The sequence below is a fragment of the Halichoerus grypus genome, chromosome 13 (assembly GCF_964656455.1).
Source record: "Halichoerus grypus chromosome 13, mHalGry1.hap1.1, whole genome shotgun sequence".
Classification (NCBI taxonomy): domain Eukaryota; kingdom Metazoa; phylum Chordata; class Mammalia; order Carnivora; family Phocidae; genus Halichoerus; species Halichoerus grypus.
In genome coordinates this window covers 38,724,210-38,746,470 of record NC_135724.1, presented here as the reverse complement: position 1 = coordinate 38,746,470, position 22,261 = coordinate 38,724,210, and the positions used below count along the sequence as shown (strand labels likewise).

Here is a 22,261-nt window from a genome sequence, read left to right as displayed (position 1 = left end):
CTAGGTAATTATAAATTTACTCAGTCAGTATAAGAAGGGCATAAAATTGAAAGGATGGGATAATATAAACACAAAACACAGATACATGGAAGAAATCTGTCTTATTAGAATATTAATCAATAATGTGATGGTAATGTGAAAACCGCCAACACTCTATAGGAAAATTAGAAGGTGTAAGACATTCAAGGACTTAAAAAAATCATTTTGCCTTTTCTTTGTTGTAGTTAATCACCAGCAAAATACTTGTTTCCAGTTTTGGTCACTAATACCATACCTTTTAATGGATTCAAAGATAAAATGTGGTCATTTTTCTGTTCTTCAAATGTTCTGCCTTGTGTATGTATTACTTCTGTAATAAGAAGATTCGAGCTACACTTTAAAAACATGGTTAAATAGCAATTAAACATAAATAATTTAGAGAAAATATGAGGATATCCCCCTCACAAGTGTTTCAGGCAATAAAAGAAACTGAAGATGGTACCCATAAGAAAATTATAAAATGAGGAGAATTATTTAGCCCATATATGGGCTACAAATATTTAAGAGGCCAACAAATATTTAGGAGGATATACCAAGCTGTAGTCCCTATATAAAGCTGTCACATACATTCTCTCACATAATCTTCACAGTACCTCTATACAGCGAAAGAAGAAAGAGAACTTGAGGAAACAGACTGTCTGGGTGACTCTCCCAGGGTCTTATTAGAGACAGATGTCATACTCGAATTTGTATTCATTTCAGGTGTCTCTAGCTACACAGAGATTAAAATGTTTCTTTATTTCTTAAGTGTATGTGTGGCATCACCATAGACAAATAAAATAATTATAAATTTATAAATATATATTTTAAGTGATGCTGTCGCATTTTTCCTATTCTTTCTTTCAGCATTGATCCAAATTGTGATGTAGGGTTCATTATCCTTGTATAAAGATAGAATAATTTCTATTAAGGGTGTAATTACTTCAGACTGTGAAGATTACAAACCCTTATGACAATAACTGAACCCATATTTGTAATGAGAATTATCTCTATTTTAAGTAAGCAAAGCGAATGAACTATAGTAAAAAGAATTTATAGTAGGAGCTGAGAATATTTGGAATTTTATCTGATCTGGATTTTTCTAGATTTTTCTTCTGAGTGTTCTCCATTTTTCAAAATCTCATGATAGCTACTTTGTTTCACACTTCTTGTTTCAAGGGCCTTATTAATTTTTATTTTGTAACATAAAAAAGGTTTACATTTTATATCATGAAATAATAAATGCTCATCATAAAAATAAAATAAACAAAGGAATGAGGAAGACTGAAAATCATCCACAAACAGCCTTAATACAGTTAACTTTTGGACTATATCTTTCCAGATGGATCAATAGAAATAAATATAATAAAATCTAATGCATATAAGAATACAAAATAGGAATCATACAGTACATGTTGAGTTATAACCTGATATTTTAATGAAATATGTTCCATTTATTTATGTTATTCTTTTTAAAGACTCTATCATACTCTACTATATGCCAATTCTATTATATACTCAAACAATTCCATATTACTATATATTGAATATGCTGACATTTTTCCTTTTTATAAACAGTGCTATAGCCAACATCATTTTTTTTATTTTTAGTTTTTTTTGTTATGTTAATCACCATACATTACATCATTAGTTTTTGATGTAGTATTCCATGATTCATTGTTTGCATATAACACCCAGTGCTCCATGCAGAACGTGCCCTATTTAATACCCATCACCAGGCTAACCCATCCCCCCACCCCCCTCCCCTCTAGAACCCTCAGTTTGTTTCTCAGAGTCCATCGTCTCTCATGGTTTGTATCCCCCTCTGATTTCCCCACCTTCATTCTTCCCTTCCTGCTATCTTCTTCTTCTTCTTCTTTTTTTTTTTAACATATAATGTATTATTTGTTTCAGAGGTACAGATCTGTGATTTAACAGTCTTACACAATTCATAGCGCTCACCATAGCACATACCCTTCCCAATGTTTATCACCCAGTCACCCCATCCCTCCCACCCCCCACCACTCCAGCAACCCTCTGTTTGTTTCCTGAGATTAAGAATTCCTCATATCAGTGAGGTCATATGATACATGTCTTTCTCTGATTGACTTATTTCGCTCAGCATAATACCCTCCAGTTCCATCCACGTCGTTGCAAATTATAGATGACATCATTATATGTATATCTCTGCAGACTTTTTCAGATTACTTTCTTACAAATTCCCAGAAGTAGAAATACTGTCTCAGTGGGTATGCATAAATATTTTGTTAGATACCCCACCAGGAACAATCATCTAGTAATTGAAAAAATACTTGCCAGGTACTTTTCTGTGTTCTAGAGTTGTGGTTGTGAATAAGAGGATAAGTTCCTTCCTTGCCCTTATTGAGCTTACATTCAGTCAGCAGAAATAGGCCATGAGCAAATGAACATAGAATAAAATATCGAAATATTAAGTGCTATGAAGAAAATAAAATAGGGTGACATGAGAGTGGGTGGCCAAGGCACACCTTCAGATTAGGAGCTCTGAGAAGGCTGCTCTTAGGAGGAAACTTTTAATGTGATTGTTAAGTGGAAAGAAGGAGCTAGCTATAGGAAATTTGGGAGAAAATTTACATCTGGAAGGATTGAAAATTTCAAAGACCCCATCCTGAGAATGAGTAGCCAAGGATCTATAAATAGCCTGAGGCCACAGCAGAATGGAATGAGCTTGCAAGTGACATGAGGGGGAAGAGAGTGGATTATGCAGTCTGTCAGGCCAGCGCAAGAAGTGTGGATTTTATTCTGAATATGGTGTAAGTCACTGGGTGATTTCACAATTTAATTATGATATATGTATATTAAAGTATGCACATCACAAGTAAAGAGTTCAATGAATTACTTACAAACTGAACACATCCGCGAGATCAGGAAAGAAAACATTACTAACGTTCCCCAAACCCCCTTTATGTCCTCTTCCAGTCAGTACCTCCTACAGAGGATAACAACTCTCCTGATTTCTAACAGCATAGATTATATAATATATGTATATTATATTGTTGCAATATATATTATATTGTTTATATAAACATATATAAATATATAAACATATATAAATATAAACAATATATATTATATTGTTGCAATATATATTATATTGTTGTTCACATAAACAACAATAAAAAATCATATAGTATGTACTCTTTGGCTTCTTTTCCTCAAAATTATGCTTGCATAATTATTTAGGCATCCACCTAAAGATAGGACGTGGATAAAAAAGTGAATGAATCCTACTACTGAGCATTGGACTGCCCCAACCTTTGGCAATTGAACAGAATGAGCTGTCAATACAGGAGATATAGACTGTCCAGTGAGGGGGGAAAAAAATGAGACCACGGTATCATGACCAAGGCAAAAGATTCTTCAAGAAGGAGAATGGTCAACAGTGAACAAATATTTATGAGCCATTGAGCAAGATGAGACCAGATACAGACTACTGGATTTGACATTATGGCAGTCATTGACAAGTGGTACTTCAAAGAAGAGAATGGGAAGTGAGAGGTAAAGACTGTATATGTAGAAGACTCATTCCAAAATTTTTAATAAAAATGAAGGGCTCTAGGGAATGTGGAATCAAAAGAGGGCTTCTGAGGTGGTAAGTACTACAGCATGTTTGTATGATGATGGGAATAGTCCAGTGGAGAGGGAAAAAATCTGAAGATACAGAAGGATGGGAAAGTTGTATGGATGATGGCTATGAAAAGGTGAAAGGGATGGCTTTAGAGCACAACTGAAGGGCCTTATTTATATTAGGAGCTGAAGTACTTCAATTTTAATAAGAAGGACAGCAACTGTGGAATAGATATAGGTAGGTTGGTGAATTTGGTTATGGACAAATGAGAGTTCTCATCTTTTATGGATGCCTCTTTTCCTACCACCCCTACCATCACTATGTAATCAATCTTACTGATTTTCCAAAAACAGAGTTGAAAACTTGTACCTCATTTTAATTTGTATGTATACAATTTTTAGAGAGGTAGAAGCATTTTTTCCTATGTTTATTGGCCATCCGGATTTTTAAAACTTGCTGTATTTGTTGTTAGTTTGCTCATTTGAAAATACCTTTATATTTTCATCACATAAACAATAATTTGCCTAGATTCAGCATTCTTGGGTGCCTTAATTTGTTCTGTACATTTATGTAGATATTTTTCTAACGGTTTTCTGTCATAAAACATTGACAATGTTAAGTCTGGGGTTAGTGTGATAATTTCCCTCTGTATCACTGTTTCTTCTAAATAGATCCTTTCCGGAATTTTTTCTTTATCCTTGAAATTTAAAACTTGGTGAGGCATCACTAGAGATAAGACCCACAACCAGCCGGCTCTTTATTTGGGACAGCCCCAGGCCTTTCTCCCACACACATGTGCTACACTGCTGTTGGCGCACAAATGTAACAATGCTTTCAGATAAACTATCCACAGATAACCAAGAGGAATACCTCTAGTCCTTTCACCTCCAGGTAAGAAAGATCTCATCCAAGTTAGGGGAGATTGCTTTTCAGAAGCTCGGTCAAGCTGAAAGGAGGACTCACTATGATAGTCCTTACCTTGGCCCACGTGCTTCCAATACAGGAAGATATTTGGGGAGGTGGTGTTCCCATAATTCCTTCCTTTGCCTACTGTCACATTGCAGTGCTCTTTTAAAAGAATGTGAGTTTCCATTTATCAGCACTTGGTATCCTTCGTATATTCTTTTCTACAACTCTGTTGTGTTTGGGAGAAATTCTACTTGTACAGTGTATTTGTCAGCCACCTATCCTTTCAGCATTGATTATTATATTATTTCTTGGCACCTTGGTGCATGCGTGCATGTGTATACATGTGTCTAAACCTACTCATGCTACCATATCTCCCAGAATCTCAAGCTCTTATTATCAAATTTCCACAGAAGGCTTTGCTTCCTTCTATATTCTTTTTTTAAAAAGATTTATTTATTTATTTGAGAGTGAGAGCATGAGCAGGGGGAAGGGCAGAGAGCTAGGGAGAGACAGAGAATCTCCAGCAGACTCCCCGCTGAGTTCAGAGCCTGACATGGGGCTCCATCCCACAACTCTGGGATCCTCACCTGAGCCGAAATCAAGAGAAGGACGCTTCACCAACTGTGCCACCCAGGAGCACCTTCCTTCTACATTCTTTGCTAAATGCTGCCTGCCTCTTGCAGCTGCTGCTCTCTCTCTCTGTTTTTTAACATGTATGGCCTGTATCTTCATCCTAATTTCTATTGCAGTCTCTGTGATTAGGTTCATCTGCATTGATAAATACATGTTCTTCAGTCTGAGGCCATGAGAGAGGAATTTTAAAGTCCATTTAGTTGGAAAAAGAACTTTCCTGCTTGGATCTCTGACCACTGATGAGAAACATAAATGATCTGCTATTTCCTGTACAAAACCATAAAATCTCTCCATCAAAAAGTATTTCATTACTAGGCACTGCTTAATCATACACCTGGTGTCACAGATGTTACAAAGTCCTTATAATTGAAAGATGTTTGCATTTAAAGAGATATAATGATGCACAGGATGAATAACAGGTTGAGCAGGGTAGAAAAAAAGAATATAAGAGAAGCTGTGGAATAGCAGAAAGTCCATAAGCTTGAGCCCAAGGGACCTGGGTTTGAATCACAGCACTGTTTTCCACAGACAAGTAGTGTGCCCTTAAATTACAAAGCACCTATTATGGATTTTACTGTTCCTCTCCCTCCAAATTCATATGTTAAAGTCCTACCTCCAGGACCTCAGAATGTGACTGTAATTAGAGATAAGCTCTTTACAAAGATAATTTAGTTAAAATGAGGTCACTATTTAAGCCACCCAGTCTGTGGTATTTTGTTACAGTAGCTCTTAGTTTCCTAAGAAAAAATTAGAATATTCACCGTTGTCTCATAGAGTTTTTTAAAAAAGATTTACTTATTTATTTTAGAGAGAGAGAGAGAGAGAGAGAACATGACTGGGGGGAAGGGCAGAGGGAGAGGGAGACAAGCAGATTCCCTGCCAAGTGGGGAGCCTGACACTGGGCTTGATCCCAGGACCCTGAGATCATGACCTAAGCCGAAATCAAAAGTCAGACGCTCAACCGACGGAGCCACCAAGGCGTCCCTCCATAGAGTATTTATAAATTAAATAAGAAGAATAGAATAATAATGAGAACTTTATCTGTAACTATATTATTGTAGGTGCAGGGTTCAATGCTTTACACTTGAAATGCATAGCATGGTGGCAGCCACATAGGAGGTGTGCAGTAGGTTATTTTTATTTTCCCTTATTTATTGCAACAAAGAGATGCTCCAGTGAAAATATCCTCCAATGGAGAGATGCAAAGATAAAGGAATAAAGAAAGAAGGAATAAGAGAGCAAGAGCGAGAGAGAAAGAGAGAGGAATCTCATAAAAGGGGGGAAGAAACTAAAACACATTGTAAGGAAAAGAAGAGAAACATATCAAAGCATCCCTACAGCAGAGAGTAACAGACTCCAAAGTAGTAAGGGACCAATCAGTACCTAGTTCTCAGTGTGAACAGAGGAGAACTGTTTTCTTGTAAAGCACTTTTAAGGTATATTTGGCCAGAACTGTCACAAAGTGTCTAAGCTTTTATTTCTGTGATCCTGTAGTTTGCATGGTGTCTGTGTTACAATTGTTTTAACAATATTAATAGTCAGAATGGAGAAAGGTTATCATGAAATCATACATAGTACTGTATTGACTGTTTTTTATTTCCTTTTTAGCTTTTTGAGTTACTGACACATTATTGCAGCAAAACATATGTAGGGTCAATTCATGCTGAATAGTTATTAGAAACCATGATAACAAAAGTCATTACACTGCAGTTCAGTTTTGACAGTAAAATTTCTGCAACATTATCACAAATCCTCATGCATTAGTGCAATGATCCTTACTATAGTTTCATATTAGAATCAAAAGATTGCTGTAGCATGCTTGATACAAAAAGTCAAGCAGGCCAAATTCTTTTCTGCTTTTACAGATAACATTTTTGCTCTTTTTCTATGTACATCAATGCAGATAGTAGCTTTGTTTTATATACTTTTTTCAATAACCTATGAGTACATTGCATATCTTTCTTTAAAATGAGGATTTTTTCCTTGAAAGACCACACAATTCTGATTACCAGCACCCAAGGAAATAATTTGAAAATGATTTTATATCTGACACAACTTCACAGAATTCTAAAACTATATTATTCACTCCATTATTTCTTTCCTCTTCTCGGATAGCGTATTGGCTTGTGTGTACATGTTTTTGTTTTTGTTTTTAAATTGATTTACTATGATGGAATAGTATAAGATTTAAAAAAGGAATCTGTCATATTCAGGATTACTTTGATAGGAAAGCTATTTGAGTTACCCTTTAGCTGACAAAAGGAAAATGTTTTTAATGCCTATCTGCCCACAATATTTTTCCATAGTCATTTATTAACAAACACTTAAAGGGGTCAGATTGTACAGGCACATTAATTATATATTTTTGTAGTGTTAATTTACTCAGGCCCATTTCAAGGAAACAAAAGAAATATAACTTGTGATCTAGTGCCTAGTGAATTAAGGAACCTCTGAAAATTGAATAACTTCTTCTCTAGTTGGAAAATCAGGTTTACATAGGTGTACATAGAATATGGATAAGTAGAACACATTCCACTATGTACAAAATATGTTCTCTGGAAATGTGGATGTAAATAAAATACTGTTTACTTGTGTCATTGTAGCTTGTCTGGAATTGCTTTAGAATTGCAATGTGAAGATGCCAGATCCCATCAAATTAAAATACTGAGTGTCATCATGGTATGTGTTGTTTTTATTGTTGTCTTCTCCATCTGTGATTTTACAGACTTCTTCGTGAAGGTTCTAATAACATATTTCCTCTTTGGGTTATCTCTAGGTAATTTCCAGTTGTTATAGTATTGTGCATGGGCTCTTTTAATAAATGTATATGTTCTAACGGTGTTTTTTAGTATAAGATTTGGATGTAACTCTGACTAATCCATTAGTTACTGCCAAGTCTATCCCTCATACTTTCTCATGTATGTGTGTATATATAAGATTTTCTATTCTGTAACCCTCTGTCAGCTTTACCTAAACAATTAGTTGTTTGTCTGTTGCTCTATTCCTTCCAGCACCCGTGTATGTTTCTAAGTGATTATCATGATGTCACTATTACCCTGTATTTCTGTCCTCTCTCTCCTTAATTCACACTATATTCTCAGGTCGCATAAACTATTTTATACCTATTATAGACTAGAAGCTCTCTCATAATAGTATAGCCACACCAAGATTTTGTATAAGAAGTAAGGGATATATGTTTATCTAAAGAATAATAACAATATCAATTGTCATATCTTCCATGTGCAAAATATATAGTTTGTGAAAAACTATTCTAGGTGCTTTTTATTTAAAATATATATTTATGTTCCATGGGGTTGTTGAATAAATAAAATTACATATAAAAGCTTGCAAAGTGCCTTACACATAGTTAGCGCTTCATAAATGTTAACTGTTATGATATACTTTTTACAATAATCCTTCTAGGGAGACATTAATATTTCCATTTTTTCAGAGGCTCAGAGGGAATAAATAAGTTGTCCATAGATATTCCTTCCCACTTTCAATAAGAGTAAAACTCTGGAAAAAGAACAAAAATACCTAGAGAAAACATTTAGTATATGAATATGCATTTCCTATATTAATATTCATGTTAATAAATGATTATAAGATACAGCTCCGTAGATTTGGAGAAAGATGATTACAAGAGCATTTTTTCAAATGTTTATGTCATTGTGATGCATATGTGTAGTTCAAAACTAAAAAAATCATTGTACTGATAATCCCACAGAATTGCAAATCAATTGCAGTTCTAAGTTATACATTAGAGAAGCCTAAGTAGAAAATATACCTATTAAACTGATAAGAACAGATACTACACTTGATCTTAGCCAAAAGGCCAAGGAGGTACATATTATAAACATTTTACTTGTTTTATTATAATTTTTTAACATGGTCTTTGGGTGATTAAAAATTACTATTTCATTTTATAGCTACACTATGGCATTTTTAAAAGTCAGAGTTCTAAGTCTGTATGGATTCCAAAGAACATAACCTATTTATTTGAAAATATTCCAGTTTTTTTCTAGGGCTTTATAGGTAAAATAAAGAATACTTTATTTACTTCTTTTTATAAAAATTATATGTAAGCAAAATTTCCTGACTGTATGATTTTATGACATTAAATTTTCTCAATTTCTCTATAGAATAATATTTTGCAAGGTTTAATCTACTAAATACAGTCAGTTGTAAACAGGTTTCCTAAGAAAGGGTTCCAGGGATCACAGGAAATTCAGGGTTAACTGAGTCAACAGGCTTCTTAAAATGGGATTTCTCAGAATCTTTAATATGCAAATGTGGCTTGGGATTTTAAAAGGGGGATATAGTATGCAGTGTGCCATATATATATAGTTATATATGATAAATATATAATACATCTATCTCTGTCTCTGTATCTGAATCTCTTTATATATATATTAGGATTTCTTAACCTTAGCTCTATTGATATTTTAGGCTGGAAAATTTTTTGGTGTGTGTGTTGGGGGGGGGGGCGGATTTTTAGCAGTATCCCTGGCCTCTACCCATTAGATAGCAGAAACACCCCTCCAACATCCCCCCCAGGTGTGATAACCAAAAACGTCTCCAGGCGTTGCCAGGTACCCATATATCTTGCGATCACTTTTACTAGGATAGCAATTTACTGGAGAGAGGAAGTGCTCACACAGAGATGATAAGCATTCACAGGGCCTTTCGAGCAGATACAACACTTGAGCTCACCACAATAGCAATAGGAGGTGGCTATGAAATTATTACAGTAGTACAGTACATAGTTAATTTTATGAAGTTATAATGTCATACTTCATCTTTTTGTTTGTTTACATTTCTCTAGGCTGCAAATTGTGCTATGTGTGGTCTGTAAATTTGTGTATATAAGTTTTGGTAAATTTTAACTTTTTAGAATAGATTTGTATATATTTTATGGGAGTAAATGATAAAATAGACTAGTATGTACATATATTTTATGGATTCATGACATACGTAGATTTCCTTAATTTTTATGATATTTTTATGATATTTTGGACAACAGAAGGGAGACTCATTGGGATAGAACAACAGATGACCAGCTGTCTACTCCTGTCTAGGATCACAAAAGCTCTTCAGAAATCTCTTGAGAGTTCTTCAGGGAAAAGGGCCAGTAGAAATTTAATGCAAGCTTATCAGTCTATAAAGTGCAGCAACTCCTTTTGAACAAGTGTATGTGTGTGCATGTGTGCATGCGCGTGACAAAACTATTAAGGAGTTATGATTTTCCTAGCAAAGAAATGAATTTCCATCTACACTAAAACAAGCACTCAAAAATCACTACTTGAAGCCTAATTTTAATATATGCAAGATAACAAGCAATATAAAGTACTTATGAAAAAGAGAACTAAAACCGCTTTCACATTCCTTTAGAAAATAATTTTGTTTATTGCTAGAATTGACTTTGACTCCTCATCAAATCAATGTAAAGTGAGTATTACAGGAAACCATGTTTAAAAACTGAAAAAGGGAAGAGAAAACATGCTAATGAAGTCTATGGATGATACAATCTTTTTGAGAATTTAAAATGGAAACGTCTATTGAGACCTAGGTGATGCAGATTAGACAGCAAAAATTCATGATTCTTCCATTGGTGGAGTAAAGAGAGGATATTGTTGTGCTCTGATTCTATGCTTTAGTCTAGAAAAGAATCCCTTCATTTCTGGGAATCAGGATTCAGCATGGAAGCTGAGTTGAGGTGGCATATTCCTGTACCTTTAATTATATCAAAACAATGGATGTCAGTACACTGGATGATTAATAATTTATTTGAATAACTGAATGAATGAATGAATGAATGAATTCTGTGAGACCCAGAAGTATCCCCTAGACCTCCAAAGTAGTCCTCTGATTTATGTCCCTACATGATTCCTTAATAAGCTCAGGTTGCTTAAAGAAGATGCTCCAATCTGAGAATATCCATTGCAGTTACTCTTACAACTTTTCAACTACTGGTCCACTCAAACCTTCGAAAAATATCACAGCACATGCTCATTTTACAGTTGGCTGGAGAGAATATTTGAACGTAAGTTAAGACAACTGTGTCCTAGGCCAACTTTTTTTCTAATTAACTGTGTATGTGGTAGATCACTGGGCCACTCTGGCCCTAAGGTTCCTCAGTTGTGAAATACTCTTTTATTTTACTTTTTATTTTTAATTTTTTTTGTGTGTGAAATAATCTTTTTTAAATTTAATTTAATTTTATTATGTTATGTTAGTCTCCATACAGTACATCATTAGTTTTTGATGTAGTGTTCCATGATTCATTGTTTTCGTATAACCCCCAGTGCTCCATGCAATACGTGCCCTCCTTAATACCCATTACCAGGCTAACTCATCCTCCCACTTCCCCTCCCCTCTAAAACTCTCAGTTTGTTTCTCAGAGTCCATAGTCTCTCATGGTTCGTCTCCCCCTCCGATTTTCTCCCCTTCATTTTTCCCTTCCTTCTCCTAATGTCCTCCATGCTATTCCTTATGTTCCACAAATAAGCAAAACCATATGATAATTGACTTTCTCTGCTTGACTTATTTCACTTAGCAACTCCTCCAGTCCCATCCATGTTGTTGTAAAAGTTGGGTATTCATCCCTTCTGATGGCTGAGTAATATTCCATTGTATATATGGACCACATCTTTATCCATTGGTCTGTTGAAGGGCATCTCATCTCTTTCCACAGTTTGGCTATTGCGGACATTGCTGCTATGAACATTGGGGTGCATATGGCCCTTCTTTTCACTACATCTGTGTCTTTGGGGTAAATACCCAGTAGTACAATTGCTGGGTCATAGGGTAGCTCTATTTTTAATTTTTTGAGGAACCTCCACACTGTTTTCCAAAGTGGTTGTACCAACTTGCATTCCCACCAACAGTGTAAGAGGGTTCCCCTTTCTCCACAACCTCTCCAACATTTGTTGTTTCTTGCCTTGTCAATTTTTGCCATTATAACTGGTGTAAGGTGGTATCTCAATGTGGTTTTGATTTGAATTTCCCTGATGGCTAATGATGATGAACATTTTTCATGTGTCTGTTAGCCATTTGTATATCTTCTTTGGAGAAGTGTCTGTTCATGTCTTCTGCCCATTTTTTGACTTGATTATTTGTTTTTTGGGTGTTGAGTTTGAGATGTTCTTTATAGATCTTGGATATCAGCCCTTTGTCTGTAGTGTCATTTGAAAATATCTTCTACCATTCTGTGGGTTGCCTCTTTGTTTTGTTGACTGTTTCCTTTGCTGTGCAGAAGTTTTTATCTTGATGAAGTCCCGAAAGTTCATTTTCCCTTTTGTTTCACTTGCCTTTGGAGATGTATCTTGAAAGAAGTTGCTGTAGCCGATGTCGAAGAGGTTACTGCCTATGTTCTCCTCTAGGATTTTGATGGATTCCTGTCTCACATTGAGGTCTTTCATCCATTATGAGTTTATCTTTGTGTATGGTGTTAGAGAATGGTTGAGTTTCATTCTTCTGTATATAGCTGTCCAATTTCCCCAGCATCATTTATTGAAGAGACTGTCTTTTTTCCATTGCATATTATTTCCTGCTTTGTTGAAGATTATTTGACCATAGAGTTGAGGGTCCATATCTGGGCTCTCTATTCTGTTCCATTGATCTATATGTCTGTTTTTGTGTTAGTACTATGCTGTCTTGGAGATCATGGCTTTGTAATATAGCTTGAAATCGGGCAATGTGATGTCCCCAGCTTTGTGTTTCTTTTTCAACATTTCCTTGGCGATTCAGGGTCTTTTCTGATTCCATACAAATTTTAGGATTGTTTGTTCCAGCACTTTGAAAAATGTCATTGGAATTTTGATCGGGATGGCATTGAAGGTATAGTTGCTCTGGGCAGCATTTAGACATTTTAACAATGTTTATTCTTCCGATCCATGAGCATGGAATGTTTTTCCATCTTTTTGTGTCTTCTTCAATTTCTTTCATAAGTGTTCTGTAGCTCCTAGAGTATAGATCCTTTACCTCTTAGGTTAGCTTTATTCCAAGGTATCTTATGGTTTTGGGTGAAATAATCTTCTATTTTTAAGGAGATGGGTAAAATTTCTAAAGGCATTTCCAGTTCAAAAATTTTACAATTTTAGAATTGCAAAACTTATCTATAATCCCTATGAAAATTAAATAATTTCTAATTAAATAGGTGGTAGACCTTTCCCCACAAGAAAATCATTATTGAAAAAGTGGTTTCAATGAGATAAAATTATAAAAACAATTAGTGAATCAAATAATCTGTTTCAGTTGGACACTAGCGACATAATGCATGACTGATTTGGTTTTTACATGCTTTATAAAGACTGATGAGACAGTATAGGATTGTTTAATAATGTTATAGTAGAGGCGTAGTGTCATGGTTATGAAATGGGTTGGGTTTTTAAAAATCCTGTGTTTGATTCCTATCTTAGTCAGTTCCCTCTACTTGGATGACCTTGTGACACAATCTCAGTTCCATATCTTAAACTGGAGATGATTATAATAATAATAAAAAATTTTAGAGGATTACTAATGGACATTACAAAGATAATATTTGCAAACTGCTTGGCACAGATACCAGGCCCGTATAAGTGCTTGTTAAGTGCTGACTGATTCTGTAATAATTTGTATTCCCTTAGTTTGAAAGTACTGAGAACTGGAGTCGGCAAAGGTTAAGCTTCACAAGTGGGTTACAAAAGAATTAAAAATACATTTTAACCAGTTTTGAAAGGGATCATGTTTTCAGCCAACCGAACACATCAACATTTGTATGCTCGCTTAGCTTACCTTTCTTTGCAGACTTGAAGAATTTGAGACAGCAATTAAAACAAACACATGATTTTATCAACATACTGATGGATTTTTTTTAAAAAAAAGAAAAACATTTTTTAAATCTTTTAATGAAAATAATGAAAATGTATTTTTACAAAGAAGCACAACCTGTTTTTCAGATATTTTTCTTTTATTCCCCTTTAGTGTTATTTTAAATTTTGAGATCTGAAAAGTTTTAGATTGGATTCTATTCCATCATTACCCATGAACAGGGAAAACAGGAATTTTGTACAGTCATTTTTGTTTGTTTCTGATTTTTAAAGGGGAAAATATTCATCACTGCAAAAATTTAAAGCACAGGAAAGTATCAAGTAACATGTGCAAAGGAAGGAGACATAATTTTATCACCAAGAGTAATACTATAGCATTCTAACACTTGAACCATCTGTATGTAACATTGTGTTAAGGAAAGGGACATTATTTTTTATAGTTAACTTGTTTTATTCCTCCATTAAGCTTTTTTTTGCTACTCTTGGCCTAAAAATACAAAAAAGGACGAAATCTGTGTAGAGAGAATACTACTCCATAAGAAGCACAAAAATCAAAATGTAATTATTTACCATGCCAAAAGGACTCTATGCTCAGAAGCAATGAAGTTATTATAAAACAGGAAACAGAAAAATAATACACAAAATTCCTTAAAGTGAGATCCACTTTATATGACAAGGAAATTAAACAAGGAAATCAGAGGTTGAACAGTGCTTTTGTGTACCCAAAACTAAACTGGTCAAAGGACTAAAACATACATATATATAATATGGGAAATGCTGCAATATCAAAGAAATGGACTAAAATATTAAAGGGTTTTTTTCCATTTTGATGGCCAAATTCCATCCTGTAAGCAGTGCATTAGACGCTAATGACATACGATTTCTCACTGACAGATTTAACAGCATCAATAAGGCCTCTCTGTCCATTGCAGCAAATTGATCCTACATGACACTGACAAGGGCAGCCTGCACTTAATGACCTCCATCGCTGAAGGATGGAAATGAAAAATGATTGGAAGTACAAATAAATCTTTGAAAGTTTCCCTGAAACAGGTGTGCTAAAAGTGATTCGTTTGAGGGATCATCACAAATATAAACTCAATTTCCTAGCATACCTCACTGTCTGTTCATACCAGGGTCTCACTCCTTTAATCCTGAATCATGATTTGCTCTAATTCCAACATCAAGACAATTTTATTCTTACTATGGGAATATGGTGTTATGGATCTCTCTTAAAGGCATAAGTTCTTCACTATTTATGCAGGTATCTATTTATCATTTGCCACCAAAGGATTCTATATAAACTGATAACAAGTATACATAAAATTTATTTTTGTTTCCCTCCTGGTTAGAAAAGGAAATACAGTATAGCCATTGATTATTTTCTCCTCCTCAATTATCAGGAACAAATAGAACATGTTTAACCTCAATAACAATGTCAAATGCATGAAGTGATTGGACAAATGTTCCATTGATGTCCTTTCTTTGAATCCTGCACGTGGTTTGAGGACACTAAGATTTTGGTATATAGTTATATTATCAATTCTCTCCCAAACACATTTATTTCTTAATCTACCTTCATCTTGCTTCTAATTTTAAAAGAAAAATACACACTCTTTCTTTCAATGTATTCAGAAACTTTAACTCACACGAGAGTAGATGGATGGGAAACATAAGGGAGTTTATAAGCAGCATACCAGATCAATGTAATAGTTAGAGTTGCATAGTATCCTTTTGTTTTCAAAATAACTATGGATGTCTCCTTTTTATTCCTTATCAGTTTTCCTCTGAGGTATATCTTATTTTACAGATGAGAAAACTAAGGTCAGAAAGGATAAATAATTCGCCAAGATCACTGAGCTAGTAAGTGGTAGAGATTGCACTCAAGTTCTGGCCTTCTATCTTCCCAATTTCCACAATAAGGAGGGATAAGTACAGTACTGGAATTTTAAACAACTAATTTATGGTAGAGTAGTATGGGTGACAATAGGAAAAAAGGTTAATTAGCAGTCTACTGGTTCTTAGGACTAGGTAGATTGTTAAAAAATAATCATGCCTCTATATTTTGAAATTTAGATTCTGGGGAGAAACAAAAATTCAAAGGGAAATGATTTTCTTGCCAATGAGTATCTGGGGAAGAATTCAGAGGAAGCGGCCATATCTTAACACTAGTGATGGAGCTTTCGCTTTCCTTTTTCATTTCTGATATATTATGTGTTTTACTTTTCTATTTTTATTATTATAGAAGATTTTATAATATATATGAGAATTTCTACTGATTTCCAGTAACTACAAAGGGTCAACCAAGTTTCTAATTAAGACTCATACTTGTTAAGAAAATAGAAACCAACATTTGGAGCCCATAAAACATGAAGAAGATTTTGAGGCATATCATGAAAAGCTACCTATAGATAAAAATGAAATTCAAAGTCTATGATAATATATCTAAATCTATAAACTCTAAAAATTTGGTATTCCAGGTTATAATAAAGCAAATTAGTATAAAATGGTGGATTAGACACGAAGTTCCTTCATTTCTCACATATCTATTCAAAATTGAGTTTCAAAGTTGATAAAAACATAAAACAAAACTCTACAAGAAGAAAACATGCCATTTGGAGGCATATAAAGGATCACCATGAGATTGGAGAGCCCATGACTGACGACTTGTTACTTTTTGTAGTACATATGTCAAGTAAATCATTATTTAAAAAAAATAAGAAAACCTACCTGTTTCTTATCTCGAATTGAAGCATCAAGTGATAACTGTCTATCATATAGATTGAAATAATTGTCCTTTTCTGTTAAGAAAATAGTCTGTAATTTTTGATATTCTTGAGCTAAACGTAGATTTTCTTCTAGAGAATCATCTTGTATTTTCTAGAAGATAAATATATATTTAAAGTCATTTTAATTTTCTTGAATTTTTTCAACATCATTTGAATTATCTACAAATATTATATTACATATTGTAGAAAAAAATAAAGTCAAAAGGTGCTTCCTCTGACACCAATATCCTCCTTGGATTTAATAATTTTCTTTCTTGATTCACTTATTTCTTTTCTTTCTTTTTTGAACAGTGATTTACCAGAGTATCTCTGATTTTTGTTCTCCCTCTTTCCCAGACTTCCCCCCACAATGCCTTGGGAAGTACTCAGTCCTGAGATGCTCCACTCAGCTTCCTAGGAGCCTTCTTCCAGTTTACTACCCCCTTTTCCTTTCCCCAAACCCCAACGCTCAAATAGGTAGAAGACACTTGGAAGCTTAGAATCCTATTTCCAAGAGGTTCAGAGTGGTGACACTCACTGAAAACACAAAAGATTAAAGGGTAAAAGACAAAGACAAGGAACTCAACATTTAGAAGTACCATGAGAGAGACATTATTCGATTCTACTATACTTTAGCTATATTAAAGGTTAAATCTGTGAGTAGATGAGAACTTTATAACACCCCCTCATGACTAAATAAACGTATGTTAAATCTAATACAAACCCCTTAGAATATAACTTTTGTAATATTACCAATTGGCAAATTCGGGGCTACCAATTGGCAAATAGGGCTATCATTTTTAATTAGATGTGTGAATTCAGTCTAGTTGTTGATTCTTTTTAATGTTTGTAGCACATACAGTTTTCTCTGGTGCTTCAAAAAATACAGAATTTATCAACAGCCTTAAATATTTTCAAACCTGTTAATCTAGTAGTTCATTTTATGGAAATTTATTCTAAGCAAAAAGCTTTATTCACTAAAACTTTATTTATAGTAGCAAAAAGTTTACAAAACACATAAATGTGGATTAATCATAATGATGATAATGATGATTAAATAACTAGATATAAAAATAACCATTGTGAAGCAATTAAAAATGTTTCCTTGCGAAAATTGCTCTCACATCAAACCTTTAGTATAAGTTGTTTAAAAATATACTGCAGTATGAGAATGCGCAGACGAAATGCAATTCAGCAGAAAATTGCCTGTACAAATATTTCTGTATTTACACACTTGAAGATTTATTAAGGTCAATAAACATATTTCTCATGAAAGCCTGGTATCCATATTGATCCCTAATGATGAATATTATGTCATAGCTGTTTTTCAAAAAGCCAAAATGATGAACTGAGAACCATTTTAAATGTCCTTGTCCTAATTCTGGCATAGTAATTCTAAACTTTAGAAACTTTTATCTAATAAACTTATCTAAAATCACACAGAATTATCTTTTGGTAGGAGGACCAAATATATATGAGTATTTTACTCTGGTGGGGATAATTCTGAAAAAAAATGGTTACAGTTCTTTTTGATATCTTAACACTTATTAAAATCTAAGCCTCAAGTGATTCAGTTGGATCTTTGATAAATGTTCTACTGAAGGTAGGAGGAGGAATCATTTTGAGTTTTTTTGTTTGTTTGATTTAACGTAAGCACAACCCTGATACCTGAGGTATTCTACTTCTCAATTACATTTCTTTCAAGCCCTAGATGGTTACTATAAACATTGTGTTTGAGAGAAGTGGTAGAAAAGTTGTGGGATTTACATCAAGCCTATTTAATGGAACTTTAGTGAGGATATATTTGGTACTTTATGGTTTGCTCACTGTGTAAAATGCAGTTTTATTTCCAAATTCATATACCTTCAATTTCTGTATGACACCAGTTCTTACTGCTTTATATGCCATAATTAGATACCAAGAAATCAAACTGTGCAGTTATGTCAATGAATCTTCAAAACATTGTTACATCAGTCATGATTTTTTACATTTTACATTATCATTTCTCAATCATGAATTTATAGAAGAATTTGTCACTTCACTACCTATTCCTGAAAGTCAGTGACCTTCAGATGTGCGATGAAGTTTTAGGTTTATAAAAATATTAAATAATGGTATTCTACTGACACTCTTTGAAAATGTTTTTTATGCTTAACTGTGGTTCAACCTTACAACTTTGACTTGTTTAATTTTAACCAATAGTATTATTACATGTGAATGAAACAAAGAGGGAATGATACTGGTGGAAATATGTCCATGGGAATAATGTTACCACTACTGGAGTGAAGAGCTTATGAAAGATTAACAGTAGAAGATATTTAACAAGGGCACAAAAGTTGGGGTCAGAAATATAATAAAAGGGTGAGAAGAAAGAAGAAACTAATAAGAGAAATAAGATGACTTTTCACGCTTTTAAATTCAAATCCAGCTGAATCTTACCAGTAGAATCTTTCTACTTAAGGTTTTGGCTAAATGTGAGCTTGAAAAAAATTTTGTTCCTAAAACCATTAAAGAAAAATCTGATTGCGATCTCTGAGGGTTAAAATAATTGTGCTCTGAGTTTACAGTGTTATTTCATTCATTCATTCATTCATTTTCATTAATTACTTATTCAAAACTTTGAATTTAATAACTACTATATCCCAAGCTCTAGGATATAATGGTGAATCTCCAAAATTGATGGTCTTGTGGGAAAGATTTATATTAAAAATCACACAAATATATAATTAGAATGTAGAATTTATATTACTTGATATTATACTACTTGAGAGGTAAAGATTTGAAAGAAGTATATAAAGAGCACTCACACAATATGTTTCTGCACTGAACATTATTCTAAGGATATACCATATTGTCCAGCCTTAGCAAGAGTTTTTTCTCTGGATGCATCGTTGACTTTCACAAGGTATGTGAACCCCTTGAAACTATACATAGCATTTTTCTGGGGTTACCTAATTAGCCCATGATACACCAAAGTATTGAGAAACCATACCTAAAGAAAGAACTGGCTTCTCCTTCTGTCACCAAAAATGTTCAAAATTGAAGGCAGATTGAGACCCCGAGATATACAAATGGTAGGTTCTCCATTTTCTTCTTTATTTGACCCTTCTTATTTTTTAAATAAGATTTAAATGGATTTCATCTTGGACTTTTCCTCCATTTTCAGTTTATTTTTCTCACTCTTTCCCTTCTCTTTCCCTCTCACACTGGGCAAATAAAGAATAGGGAATTATAATTAGAGAACTGGGTTCTTTTTGGACAAAACAGTGGCTCATCTATTTATGTTTCACCCTGTGACATAGAGACAAGAACTTAGAAATAGGGCTGAACTTGAATGTGGGCTTATGAATTCCACACACAATGGAAAGAAGTGAGACAATAGCAATCATCTCAGTTGTTACATTATTATCCTCATTTTACAGATAGGGAAACAAAGGCAACAAAAGTCAAGTAAGGCAAATTGTATTTTCCAAAAGAAGGCAACAGAAATACTTTCATTCCACATGTTGTTCCAGAATCTTGTTACTTCCTATCAAGAAGCATAGTATATTTCTCTTTCCTTTGTCCCTGGGCAGACTTGTGGTTTCACCAGCCAAAAGAGTATGGTGGAAAGGATACTATGTGACTTTCCAGGCTAGTTTATTAAAAAAGCTGGTTTTAAAGAAGCCAGTTTATTTAAAACAAACAAACAAACAAACAAATGCACAGCTTCTGGCTGGCCCTCTCTTTGGGGACATTCATCCTTAGAACCAGGTACCATATTGTAAGGAATCCAGGCCACAAGGAGAAGTTAAGTGTAGGTGGTCCAGTAAACAGCCCTAGCTCAGGTGTCAGAGAACAGTCAGCATCATCCATGAAAAAATGAGTCATTTGAAGATGATTCCAATCCCTAGTTTCTAAGTCATCCAGCTGATGGTTCAGAAAGCATGAGACAAGAGACAAGCAGGCTCCACTGTATCCTGTTCAAATTTCTGGCACATAAATCATGAGCCATAAAGTTTGGGGGTATCTATTATGCAACCCTGGCAACTGAAACACCCAGACATCTTGTGCAAGATTACACACACATTAAGTGGAGACTTGGGCTTTGCACCCAGGCAGACTGGCTCTAGATCCCATACTTTTTACCATCCAATATATTTCTTTTGTAAACATGAGCCAGCACTCAACACTATGCAGCACTGTCTTTATAAAACCTAATGATATTAAACAAACAACAGAATTACCTTGTTCTGAGCCTACTTCCACCAAGCAACTCTCTTTTTATAATCTGGCTAACACACAGCTTGTTGACATAAATAAAATGAGCTGCTGAAGGACACTAGAACTTGGTTTCCTTGGAAACCACTTTTTATTGTAAGTCAATATGGGTATGTTGGTTATATATAACCAGTCTCTTGGTTTTTTTGTTTGTTTGTTTGTTTTGTTTTTGTTTCCCATCGTTACCTACATGATTCCATATTCCATGATTTGATTAGGACTGATGCATTCACTGACAAGACCAAGTGCCCAAGTGCATAGACTTTTACAGGGAGGCCTGCACAATTCTGGACTGGTTGATGCAATAATGTTACCTGTTGACCCTGATGGAAGTTCAGCCAGATACACTTATCCTAGAGAAAGTCTAAACACATTTGAACATTTTTTTTTTAATTTAAGATGGATTAATGGCAAGGGAGATTACAAAAAAGAAACTTGATCCAAATATTCTAGAGAGATGCTTATGATTAAAGTATTTGCACTGTACACGTATATGTAGAAGACCTACATAGCTATTTACAAAGACTTGAATGTTACTAAAATAGTCCTAGTGTCCATACCTACATTTATGGTAATGTGTCCTCTATACCCTCAGTTACTCTTAATACAGGCATTTGGATCCAGTTTGCCAGGCAGAGGGGCTATAATTACATATTGTAAAAGAGCTGTCATCTTTGACCCACTTCTAATTCTAAGTGTCCCATCCTGATATGATCATGTGTGGCTGCCTCAGGTGATCTTTTCTGATGATCTGTCATCGCCTGGTTCTTGGTTATTAATAGTTTATTGCGGACAGCTCCTTGCTCTTTATGCATCCCACCAGGGCTTTGCTTGCTGTTAGTGCCACATATGTCCATGTTCTTACACAGATTGCACCACACTCTCTGGAGTCTCATGGTTGCAAAGGATTGACTTCCTGCCAGAACTCCCAGAAAACAAAAATTGTATTGTGGTATTCATTGATCAATTTACTCCAGCGTATACTCATATTTACCTTTTGTTCATTCAATCATTTGTTTAGCAAACCCTTAGTAAGTTTATTCTCTGGGTCCCGCTCCATGGCTACCCCAAGGATTAATAAGTAGAATATGACCCTTTTCACCAGGGATTAGAGGCTAGAGTAGGAGGAGGCAGAAGAATAAACAAGTCTATTCAAGGTATTTCTTGAAGTATCTGTAATCAATTCTACCAGGTGGAATTGGCTCTACTAGATGGGGGAGTGGGTCAGAAAAGGCCTCATAGAAAAAATAATCAGC

At 34.4% G+C, this 22,261-nt stretch overlaps 1 protein-coding gene and 1 non-coding gene across 2 annotated transcripts in view; both read right to left on the bottom strand.

Moving 5' to 3' along the window:
* Window positions 1-22,261, bottom strand: part of CCDC178 (coiled-coil domain containing 178) — a 410,550-nt gene that overhangs the window by 144,031 nt on the left and 244,258 nt on the right. Inside the window, exon 18 of the mRNA XM_078060501.1 lies at window positions 16,708-16,857. Coding sequence (XP_077916627.1) covers window positions 16,708-16,857 — 150 coding nt within the window. The remainder of the gene's footprint in view (window positions 1-16,707; window positions 16,858-22,261) is intronic.
* LOC118533191 (U2 spliceosomal RNA) lies at window positions 8,832-9,014 on the bottom strand. The gene has a single exon (XR_004916107.1). It is a non-coding gene; the product is annotated as a U2 spliceosomal RNA (small nuclear RNA).